Source organism: Geotrypetes seraphini, chromosome 10 (assembly GCF_902459505.1).
Source record: "Geotrypetes seraphini chromosome 10, aGeoSer1.1, whole genome shotgun sequence".
Classification (NCBI taxonomy): Eukaryota; Metazoa; Chordata; class Amphibia; order Gymnophiona; family Dermophiidae; genus Geotrypetes; species Geotrypetes seraphini.
Window position 1 is genome coordinate 14,095,120 of NC_047093.1, and position 12,667 is coordinate 14,107,786.

Genomic DNA, 12,667 nt, shown 5'->3' on the forward strand with positions numbered 1-12,667 from the left:
GAATGAATCTTCAAGAATCGCTGTAAGGTTATGTTAATCACCTTCAGGGGAAACCAAAATTCATATTTTTGTAATTTAATCTAATCTTCAATTTATATACCGGATCATCTCCCTAAGGAGCTCGACTCGGTTTACAGTTCGTTAAAAAGAAGAGTAACTAATAGACTATGGAATAAAAATGCTATTAGTTAAGATTAGATGGATGGTACAGGTTAAGAGGTTTAATTGGCGTGGTAATTGAAAACGCCATAAAAACAATGTAAAAAATTAATTTTCCAATCGGCACTATGTAGGCATCTATGCTGAGACGTCTACCTGTGCTTTCCTGAAAAGAGGGCATGGTTAGGGGCAGAGTTTGCGCATGCATTGCCTTAGGTGCCGGTGGGCATCGATGTTAGGTACCAGAAAATTAGGCCAAGAAAACCCTGGCCTAATGCATCAGTGCCTAACATCATGATGTCTACTGGCGCCTAGGTCGAGTTAGGCACCTCTAGGCACGATTCTACAAGTGGCGCCTAAATTTGATTGATATGCACGAATACAGGTGCTATACTCGGAGAAAGCCCCCAGGAAAGAGACTTGGGAGTACTTGTAGATAAGTCAATGAAACCATCTGTGCAATGTGCGGCGGCGAAAAGGGCAAATAAAATGCTAGGAATGATTAAGAAGGGGATCACCAACAGATCTGAAAAAGTTATCATGCCACTGTACCGGGACATGGTACGCCCTCACCTGGAATACTGCGTACAACACTGGTTGCCGTACATGAAAAAGGACATAGTACTACTCGAAAAGGTCCAGAGAAGAGCAACAAAAATGGTTAAGGGACTGGAGGAGTTGTCGTACAATGACAGATTAGAGAAACTGGGCCTCTTCTCCCTTGAAAAGAGGAGACTGAGAGGGGACATGATCAAAACATTCAAGATATTGAAGGGAATTGACTTAGTAGAGAAAGATGAGTTCTATAGGATTGGGCGACACATTGACGAAATGGGTTGGGAACTGGCTTGGAGGTAGGCTTCAGAGGGTAGTGGTGAACGGCACCCCCTCCGAAATGACGGAGGTAATCAGTGGAGTGCCGCAGGGCTCGGTCCTGGGCCCGATCCTATTCAACATCTTTATAAGAGACTTGGCAGAAGGGCTGCGAGGTAAAATAACATTATTCGCCGATGACGCCAAACTAAGCAATGTAGTGGGCAAAAGCACAACAGACATAAATTCAATGTCCGACAACATGATGCATGACGACCTACTCCTACTGGAGCGCTGGTCTAGGTCCTGGCAACTCAGCGTCAATGCCAAAAAATGCAAAGTCATGCACCTGGGCAGCCAAAATCCATGCAAGACTTACACCCTTAATGGCGAGATCCTAACAAGAACTGAAGCAGAACGAGAGTTAGGGGTGATGGTCAGTGAGAACATGAAGACTGTCAATCAAGTGGAGCAAGCTTCATCCAAGGCAAGACAAATCATAGGTTGCATACGGAGGGGTTTCGTCAGCCGTAAGCCTGAAGTCATTATGCCATTGTATAGATCCATGGTGAGGTCCCACCTGGAATACTGTTTGCAATTCTGGAGGCCGCATTACCGTAAGGATGTGCTGAGACTGGAGTCGGTCCAGAGAATGGCCACCCGGATGGTCTCGGGACTCAAGGATCTCCCGTACGAGGAACGGCTGGATAAGTTGCAGCTGTACTCACTCGAGGAACGCAGAGAGAGGGGTGACATGATCGAGACATTCAAGTATCTCACGGGCCGCATCGAGGTGGAAGAAGAGATCTTCTTTTTCAAGGGTCCCGCGGCAACAAAGGGGCATCTGTGGAAAATCAGGGGCAGGAAACTGCACAGGGACACCAGGAAATTCTTTTTCACTGAAAGGGTGGTTGATCGCTGGAATAGTCTTCCACTTCAGGTTATTGAGGCCAGCAGCGTGCCTGATTTTAAGGCCAAATGGGATAGACACATGGGATCTATTCACAGAGAAAGGTAGGGGAGGGTCATTGGGGTGGGCAGACTAGATGGGCCGTGGCCCTTATCTGCCATCTATTTCTATGTTTCTATGTTTCTATATTTCTACCCTTCTCCTCAAGTCACTTCATTGGCTCCCCATCAGTTTCTGAATACAGTTCACTTGTAATGACTTACAAGTGCATTCACTCTGTAGCCCCCCAATATCTCTCCTCACTTATCTCCCCCCCACCTCCATGAACTTCATTCGTTGGGTAACTCCCTCTTATTACATTACATTAGTGACTTTTATTCCGTCATTACCTTGCGGTTCAAGGCGGATTACAGAAGAGGTTATCTGGACATTTCCAGAAGTGTTACAGAGTAGAGCGGGTTGCTTCGGGGGATTGAAATGCTTTCTGCAGTGTTAAGTTTGTCTTAAAGGATTTCTTGAATAGCAGGGTTTTTAGTTCTTTTCTGAAAGTTTTGTAGTCTGGTGTCTTATCTTTACCCTTCTCCTCCACTGCCAACTCCAGGCTCCGTCCTTTCTTTCTTGCTGCACTGTATGCCTGGAACAGGCTGCCAGAGTCAGTACGTCCTGCTCCGTCTCTAGCAGTCTTCAAATCCAAACTAAAAGCCCACTTTGTTGAAGCCGCTTTCAACTCTTAATTCCCACTCATGGTCAGATACTTTTACCCATTGTATCATTCCTTCTACCAGAAACTCCTCAACCCTGAGATGTCATGTCTGTTCAAATTAGATTGTAAGCTCCTCTGAACAGGGACCTTCTATTTAATATTAAATGTACAGCCCTGCAGAAGTAGTAGAAATCTAATCTTTTCAAAATTCATTTCATGAATGCATATACGAGTAGTTCAAATTCAATGCCCAGTTTATATCAGTCTTCATTGTCTGAATCTTTATTCATCTGCTCATCCTCTCACGTTAATAGACGTTTTTGGAGGGCCTTCAGCTTGCGCCGATGCGTGTGACATCATCAGTGTATGTTTGCTGAAGGCCTTCCAGACGCAGCTGGAACTCTGGGCTTTCCAAAACCCGGACAAACTGCCGGGTTTTGGAAAGTCTGTCCGGGAACTCGGAAAGTTCTCTAAAAAAACGCCATGTCCGAGTTTTCCCAGACATCTGGTAACCCACATGCAGAGTGCATAGCATTAAATATTGCAATGTAGCTACAAAAATACAGCGAATATTACTGCGTTTATGCGCTTTTCTTTGTCTAAACCTAGGTGGCTCCTTAAATAATTACCCTCTAATCTCTGGATGCTATATAAATCACCCAAAGTTGGGGGCACAGATCCCAGATTCCGTGCATAAACTAATTTATCGATGAGCCATTCTCGATCAATAAATGATGTTAATTGGCACTCATCTGGGTTTATGTGCAGATTACATTACATTACATTTGTGATTTCTATTCCGCCATTACCTTGCAGTTCAAGGCGGATTACATCCAAACGAAAACAAAATTACATTCAAAATTTGAAGGAATAGAATAAGCGATGACATAGAATTTTTAAGGTAATATATATTGGGTAAAGAGTTACCAAAGGGAAGAGGAGGTCTTTAGGAGATAAGAATAGGGTGAAATTATGGGTTTTAGATAACATTTGGTAGATAAGAGTATTAGAGAGATCTAAGGGTAGATACAGTGTTGGATATTGGGTTGGGATTGGTTGTGCTGGATAGGTTTTATATGTTTTTTGAAGAGTATGGTTTTAGTATCTCTCTTGAAGGTGTTGTAGTTTGTAGTTGAAGATAACAGGGTGGTGATTTGTCTGTCCAGTTTAGCTGCTTTGGAGGCTATTAGGTTGTCATAAAGTTTTTTTTCGTTTGACATTTTTGGATGATGGATGAGAGAATAGTGAGTGGGTTCTTCTGTGTCTGGTTGAGGAGGATTGATTTAGTCGGTTATTCCAGTAGGTTGGGCTTTCTTCGTTGATAGCCTTGTAAAGTAAGCAGTAGAATTTGAAGTGCACTCTCGCTTCTATTGGAAGCCAGTGCGAGTCATGGTATGCCTCTGTGATATGGTCATATTTTTTTTATAAATGCGCACTTAAATTTTATAGTCTGCAGCTCAAAAGAGGCAAAGTCATGGGAGGGGCATGGGCAGATTAAAGATACTTCCAGAAACTAAACTAAACTAAACTAAACCTTAAGTTTATATACCGCATCATCTCCACAAAAGTGGAGCTCGACACGGTTTACAGGAATTAATATAGAAAGGAACTCCAATGGAAAGGAGAAGGGCTTAGTAAAAAGAAAGAAAGAGGGGACTTAGTATAATGGAGAGGGAGGGAGTAGTTACATTTTAGCGAAAAGCCAGGTTTTCAAATGTTTTCGGAAGCGTTGGAAGGAGGTCGAACTCCGAAGAGGGGCAGTGAAGCTGTTCCACAGCTCGGTGATCCTGAAGAGGAGGGATGTCCCAAGTTTTCCTGTATGGGATATGCCTTTTAAAGAGGGGAAGGATAATTTGAATTTTTGAGTGGATCTGGTGGAGGTAGGATTCGAAGAGAGCCAAGATAGAGGAAAGAGGGGAGGAAGGATGCCGTGTAGAGATTTGAAGGCTAGACAGGCGCATTTGTAGTGAACCCTGAGGATAACTGGGAGCCAGTGAAGCTTAGACAAAAGCGGGGAGACGTGGTCGAATTTGCTCTTAGCAAAGATTAGTTTGGCCGCGGTGTTCTGAATCCGCTGAAGTCTGTGAAGACTTTTCTTTGTTAGGCTTAAGTAGATGGAGTTGCATGTTCTAAACTAGGGCCATTTACGCATCCAGCTGCCGTTAGTTGTACTTCAGCGTTTGCAACCGGTTTTAGCAGGCATAAGTGTCGCAACCAAAGGTCGGCGTGATACTTGCTCTATGAAATAGCATTCTTCAGCCAGCGCTCTGCATGGCGTGACCTTTCCAATAGACTGTCTTAGTGCAGATCTTCCCGGCGCCTAACCTTGGCTGCCGTTTACGGAATTTCACCCTAAGTGCTCTCTTGCTCGCTGGCTGACAGCTTCTGCTATCATTTCCTGGCTCCGGCAGATTCAGATCCTGTGTGTGGGATCGGGCTCTCAACCAGCTGCAGTCTTGAAAGCTGAACAAGCAGATGTGAGAAGACAGGAAAGGGGACTCCCACCCCGATGGCAAAGAAACGAGAAAAATCTGTGTGTGCTTAGAACACGTCTGCACAATGTTCTTATTGTTCCTCAGGAAACTGCGAAGTGGAGACAAGCTTGTTCGGAACATTTTGTGCATTTCTGTGAAGCGAAAGACAAAACAAGAAACACTTGTACACGGCAGCAAGAATGGTTCATATTTGTGCTACTTTAGAACATGTCATTTTAAATTATACAGTAGATGGACTATTGTAGCTGGTGCTCCTCAATCCGTGTAGGCAACAACTGCGATAAAGTAAGGCCGTTATTTCAGAAAAGTAGCCACATGGAAATAGTGGCATTCACACGTCTACATTTAAGTACTGATTTCTGAAAGCTGCTGCTTACATGTGGAGATCTACAGCATACAAAGATTTAGGCGTTGTTTCAGTGTGGTGGGGGTGAGGTCTCAAATCTAATCTAATTTTCTATTTCTGCGTCGCTCATACCTATACAGGCTCAAGGCGCCTTTAAAGGAAGGGGAGAGGATGGGGATTGAGGGAGAGAGGGAGGTGGATAGGTAGGAGGGAGACGGAGGGGAGAGAAAAGAGGGGGGAGAGGAAGTGGGAGAGGAAGGGGAGGGGAGGATCCCCATTTAACAAAAGGCACAAAAGTTTATATTGAAATCATTTTTATTAAAGATGATAATATTATGCAATCATGGCACTCGTACCACCAATCCATGCTTCAAATCGTAAAATCATACCAAAATCAACCACGTTTTAAGTTAATCTCACTGTAATCAATACAAGCAATTTTTGAAATAATATTTTTAAGTCTTCAGAATGTGTCAATTACCAGCCAATTGATTCTAGGCTCGGTCACTCAAATGGCAAGTTTATCCTCATCAGACTTGTTTTTTACATATTTGTACATTGTGCGTTTTAAATGCAATAAATAACTTCTTACAAATTGGTTTTCTTTTAAAAAAAGAAAAGAAAAAATACCTTGTACTTAACTTCATGCGTTGATTAGCTCGTCTTAAGGTGTCAGGTAGGGACCTGTCAGCTCCGACATGTTTCAACCGAAGGCTTTCTCAGGAAGAAGTCCCCTGCAATACAAAACAAATAGATCAGCGGTCTCAAGCCCGCGGGCCGCATGTGGCTCTCCAGATTTTATTTGCGGCCCGCAGTCTGGACTGGATCATTATCTTCCTTTTGGAGCAGCAGCGTGTCTGGCTGGCTCATTCCGTTCACAGCCGCGGGTTGGCGGCTCATTGCGCTATCCACGGAAGAGCCAGACACACTGCTGCTCCAGTGGCGTACCAAGGGGGGGGCAGTCCACTGCTCTCCCTAGAGTGCGGCTCATCTAGAGTAGTGGTGCCCAACCTACTTCCCTTCCCTTCTCAGGCCGGCACCATGTTATTTGATTTCCCTGCTTCTCTTCGGGGCCGACCAACTCTCGCCGCTCGACGTCAATTCTGACGTCGAGAGGACATTCTGGCTATACAATCGCTGCCTGGCTGCCTGGAACGTCCTTTTCGACGTTAGAATTGACGTTGGGCGGCGAGAGTTGGTTGGCCCCGTGGAGAAGAGAAAGAGGGAGATCTTGGCCTGTTCCAGATGGCGGCAGCGGCAGCAGCCTATTCCCCGGCGGCGGTGGCGTGGAGGAGGGCAGGAAGGAAGGAAGAAAGAAAGAAAGAAGGGGGGGGACAGGGAGTTAGAAACAAAGCAAGAAATGGGACACGGAATCAAAGAAAGACAGACATAGAGAAAGAAAGAAAAAGTTGGGGGAGGGAATTAGGTCTGGAGGAGAGGAAGCATACAGGAGGCTGAAAGAAGAGAAGAAATATTGGATGCATAGTCAGAGACTGATGAAATTACCAAGCAAAGGTAGGAAAATGATTTTATTTTCAATTTAGTGATTGAAATGTGCCAGTTTTGAGAAAGAAAAGATATTGAACTTTAAATGTGAGTGCTGCAGAAAAAATAGAGTACTTGGAGGGCCGCAGAAAAAATAGTTAATGTCTTATTAAAGAAATTACAATTTTGAATGAGGTAAAACTCTTTATAGTTTATATATCTTTCCTTTTAACTGTTAAAGGAAAGTTTTATAAACTATAAAGAGTTTAACCTCATGCAAAATTGTCATTTCTCTAATAAGACATTAACTATTTTTTCTGCGGCCCTCCAAGTACCTACAAATCCAAAATGTGGCCCCGCAAAGGGTTTGAGTTTGAGACCCCTGAAGTAGATGAACCCAGTAGGTAAAAAGATTCTTCTAAAAAATTAAAAGATTCAAAAGTTGCCGATTGTAACGTATGTTACCTAAGAGGAGAAAACCTCCATCTTGTGTTTCACACCATCTGTCATTGCAGTCCTTGTTACACTCAGTCCTTATTTCAGGATTCCTGATTTGAAGGGGAATTTGTGAACCTCGCACGCCACAGAGTCTGGAAATCAACATGCTTTTGTGAAATGCAGCAAGGTTCAAAAAAGTCCCCAATGAGCAAGATTAGTGAAATAAGGACCTTGTCAAGTATCCTGAGCAGCATTCTAAAGCTAAGTATACGTGAACATAAGAATAGCCATACTGGGTCAGACCAATGGTCCATCTGGACCAGTGTCCTGTTTCCAACAGTGGCCAACCCAGGTCACAAATACCTGGCATAAACCCAAAATAGTAGCAACATTCCAAACAGAATCCCAAAGAATAGCAAGATTCTGTTCTCCCAAAGAGTAGCAATATTCCATGCAGAATCACAAGAGTATCAAGATTCTGGAATCCCAAATAATAGCAACATTCAATGTGGAATCCCAAAGAGTATCATGATTCCATGCGGTATCCCAAAGAGTATCATGATTCCGGAACCCAAAATAGTAGCCACATTCCAAACAGAATCCCAAAAAATAGCAAGATTCTGGAATCCCAAATAACAGCAACATTCCATGTAGACTCCCAAAGAGTAGCAATAGTCCATGCAGAATCGCAAGAGTATCAAGATTCTGGAATCTCAAATAGTAGCAACATTCCATGTGGAATCCCAAAGAGTAGCAAGATTCTATGCGTTATCCCAAAGAGTATCATGATTCCGGAACCCAAAATAGTAGCCACATTCCAAACAGAATCCCAAAGAATAGCAAGATTCTGGAATCCCAAATAACAGCAACATTCCATGTGGAATACCAAAGAGTAGTAACATTCCATGCAGAATCGTAAGAGTATCAAGATTCTGGAATCCCAAATAGTAGCAACATTCCATGCGATATCCCAAAGAGTATCACGATTCCGGAACCCAAAATAGTAGCCACATTCCAAACAGAATCCCAAAGAATAACAAGATTCTGGAATCCCAAATAACAGCAACATTCCATGTTACTGATTCAGGGCAAGCAATGGATTTCCCTATGTCTGTCTCAATAGTAGACTATGGACATTTCCTCCAGGAACATGTACAAACCTTTACTTGGAGGAAAAAGACTGGCAAGATGGAAAAAGCAAGATTTGTTTTGGGGTTTTTTAAAAAATCTGTGATTGGTTGATTTAGCTGAGGAATCACGTTCAATTGCTCTGAGGCACCAGGGTCCTTTTTCTCTTTCCACAGTGTTTCTGCCTATATTTTTTTTTGGGGGGGGGGGGAATGTCCCAATTTGCCAACAATTTTATCTGAGTACAAGGTAGCTAAAGCCAGAACACTGAATCCCATCAACCTCGGGTAACTTTTCTACAGGGGTCTATGCCATGGAAAGGGTTTCAGGGCAAATTTCAGACCAATTTAACATTATCAAATGAACTGTTGTCAGCCATCTTGGAAACCAGTTTCAAATATTGTCATATTTGACCTTCACTTGTTTCAAATGTTTTAGGCTATGCATCGATTTATGGATACAAGTCAACCGATACAGAGGACCTGGCTGAAATGAGGAAAATAGCTGGTGTTTGTCCGCAATTTGATGTCAAGTTTGATGTTCTAACCGTGAAAGAGAATTTAAGGGTTTTTGCGAAAATCAAAGGGATTCCTTCAAAAGAGGTGGAAAACGAGGTATTGTATACAGTAATAAATATAACTAAGAAATCCAATACAGCATCTGAAAGGGATGTTTCACCAGGATTCTAGAAGGGTTAGATAGTCCGTAAGGAATATTTATTTATGTATGTATTTTATTTTAAAAACATATAGACCGCCTAATAACTAAGAGGTTTACAAAAGAACATGGACAACAATGACACGAACAAACGTACCACTCAGATTATCAACAATCGTTCTATAATACATGCCTTAAACCATATTGCTGTATCTACAGTATATCGGTTTCCTCTTGTACTATGTTACATAAAAGCATCAACAAATAGCTGAGTTCTCAACAACCTCCTAAAAGTCATTCGTTCTGTACAAAGTCTCAAACTCCCGGGAAGCGTATTCTACAATTTTACAGCAGCAATCGAAAGCATCGAGGCGTTCGTCCTTCCCTAGTGGACTCCCGCTTTTCTATCCGCTGTCAACCACATCCCTACCTCAGACCTTAATCTTCTCCCTGGTTGCTAAATTTTCCAAAGATTTTTGAAAACAAACAATGGGGCTGACCAATGCAAATCTGGTAAGCCTGCCCTGAACACTTAGGGAGGCCAAGATTAACTTGGATCATGTAGTTTTGCACGTTGGATCCATGTGGTAGACTGGCTCGTGAAGTGCTACGAACTGTACTGATAACTGTGGGAAGATAGGCCAGACCAGAGCCAACCAGCGTGCGCAATGCGCAATTATGGTACTACGACCCTAGCACCAGGACACATTACAGACCATTCAGCAAAAAAAGAATCTCTCTTCAGTGGTTGGGCTAGGACAGCTTTCCATCACCTGAGAAAAACTACGCACAAGTTGCAATGAAAAGACAATCATGTCCTTAGGATCCAAAATTGGACTTTCCACCCAGGGACGAGAAAATCAGAGCCTCTTAAATGCTAGGTCCAAGAAGAATAGGATAGCCTGAGGATTAATATTTAAAGCAGTGTATTTGCAAGCTGTTTGCGCGCAAGATTCCAGGTGCGTCGTCTGATGCCGAGGAGGAGGAGAGGCGCCAGCGCCGGCTGACTGCCTACAGGACCTGCCGATCCTCCTTTTTTGTTTAATAGCAACCCTCCCCTCCCCCACTGACATCTCATGGCCCCGTCTGCAGGGCCTCCGCGCATGCGTGGATGTCACACATGTGTATGACATCGTCGCATCGACGTCCACGCACTTCCGGATGCCCTCGAGCAGGCTCGCAAAAGTTTGCGAGACACCAATTGAAAGGAACGATAAGTGAAAGAGACTAATACGAAGGGGCGCTGACCGATGAGCGCGCACTAAACGCTAACGCGTGCATGTTAGTCTAAGGATGCGTTAGCGGTTAGCGCGTGCTAATTCGATTAGCGCACCTTAGTAAAAGAGAGGGCAAATTGCCTTACCAAGAGACTATAGTGTGCAGGGACAGGCGACCGAGGATTTTGGATTTGATTTCTCCTTCACCTGTGAATTGAACAGGACTTCCCTTTCCTAATACCCTTAATAAGCGTTAATTTAGTTCACTCTAAGCTGCGGTGTGGTATCCTTTTATCCGGGCCTTGAGCCCACCCTTGCTAGGGTTACCCTATGTTTGAATTGACCCGGACATGTCCTCGTCATAGAGGAATATCTGGGCGTCCAGGCAGTTTTTGAAAACCCAGCAGTTTGTCCGGGTTTAAGAGCTTGGGGCCGCATCTGGAAGGCATCCGTGCATGTGTCCGATGTCATTATGTTGCATCTGCTTGTACTCGGAGACGCTCCAGACATGGCCCCGAGCTCATCGAAGGAGAGGATAAGAGGTTTGGGCAGGGCTGGGGCAGAACAGGGTGGGGCTGGAGGGTAGAGCCACATGCCCCTCTTTTTTTTTTTTTGCATAAACAAAAATGGTAACTAAACTAAACTAAACCTTAGGTTTATATACCGCACCATCTCCAAGGTTGTGGAGCTCGGCACGGTTTACAGGAGTTGTAATGAGAAAGGAACTACAAGGAAAGGGCTAGATGAGGATCAGAGGAAAGAAGGAAGTTAGAGGGCTAGGATGTCAAATGAAGAGGGAAGTGTTAGATTTTTGAGAATAACCAGGTTTTCAGATGTTTACAGAAGGGTTGGAGAGCACTCAGGTTCCGAAGGGGGGAGGTAAGGTTGTTCCAGAGCTCGGTGAGTCTGAAGTGGAGGGAAGTTCCCAGTATTCCTGGGAGGGAAATGCCTTTTAGTGAGGGGAAGGATAGCTTCAATTTTTGGGTGGGTCTGGTGGTATTAGGATTTGAGGAGTTCCAAGAAAGCGGAATTAATGGAGGGAGGATGCCATGGACGATCTTGAAAGTTAGGCAGATGCATTTGAAATGGACTCTGGGAATTATCAGAAGCCAGTGAAGCTTGAGAAGGAGCGGTGAGACGTGATCGTATTTACTTTTTGCAAAGATAAGCTTGGCTGCGGCATTTTGAATCCGTTGGAGTCTGTGAAGGTTTTTCTTTGTTAGGCTTATGAAGATAGAATTGCAATAGTCCAGTCTGGATAGGATGATGGATTGGACGAGAACGGCAAAATTATTTTGGTGGAAACAAGATCTTACTTTCCTCAGCATGTGGAGGCTGAAATAACATTTTTTTACCAGGGAGTTGAGGTGGTCATTGAAGGACAGTGTAGAATCGATAATGACACCCAGGACCTTGCTGGAGAATTCGAGCTGCAGTGGAGCCAGAGCACAGTGGGATTGAGGTGGGTAGCTGAGCTAAGTTTGGGCCGAGCCAAAGAAGTTTCGTCTTGGATTCATTCAGTTTCATTTGGACGGTGTGGGCCCAAGATTGGAAGTTTGAGATACAAGAGGAAATGTTCTCTAGCCCTGGCTCATGATACCAGATGGCCATGTGTAAATTTAGGAGAGGTTTCCAGCACGAAACTCTATTGTATAAACGGCACCTAACTTTGCCTTTTGTAGAATAGCGCTAAACACTTTCTTTGGCACCAACTTTGTTCCATTTCCCACTTAGGGCCGGATTCTGCAAGCGGTGCCTACATCAGTGGCCACCTGAAAAATGCCGCTAATCGCGTGTCAATCGTGCTATGTTTGCCAGTAATGTAGGCCAGGGTTTTAAAGGCCTACCCCCCTTTTACTAAACCGCGACAGCGGTTATTAGCACAGGGAGCCGCACCGAATGCTCCCCGCTGCTCCCGACGCTCAAAGGAACTCTATGAGACAGCCGATGGGGGGTGGAGAAGGAGGTTGGGCACCAGACTTTCTCCCCGCCCTCCCTCATGCCCCTTGCACAAATGCAAAATAGAAATACCTAAGCCGCTGGGGAATCTCAAAGCCCTGTCAGCTGAAGACCATCCAGTCCTCCAGTCCATTAGCCAGAACTCTCCAAGCTCTGCAGCTGGTGGCAGCTCAGGGACACCGGCTACAGAGCTTGGAGATTTCTGGCTGAAGACCAGACGAGGTGGTCTTCGGCTGGTAGGACTTCAGGATCCCCACCAGCAAGAGAGGTGGCTAATTTTAGGAGATCCTGGACCCAGGACCCCCTGTGTGTTCAGTACAAAAGTCCATAGTGTACCTGTTTTTACTTCTCTTGCTG

At 44.3% G+C, this 12,667-nt stretch overlaps 1 protein-coding gene across 3 annotated transcripts in view; it reads left to right on the top strand.

Annotated features, from left to right (window-relative positions):
* LOC117367937 (ATP-binding cassette sub-family A member 9-like) overlaps positions 1-12,667 on the top strand; it is a 174,314-nt gene that overhangs the window by 62,314 nt on the left and 99,333 nt on the right. For all 3 annotated transcript variants that reach the window (XM_033961056.1, XM_033961057.1, XM_033961058.1), the window contains one exon: positions 8,916-9,091. In XM_033961056.1, the coding sequence (XP_033816947.1) occupies positions 8,916-9,091 (176 nt within the window). The remainder of the gene's footprint in view (positions 1-8,915; positions 9,092-12,667) is intronic.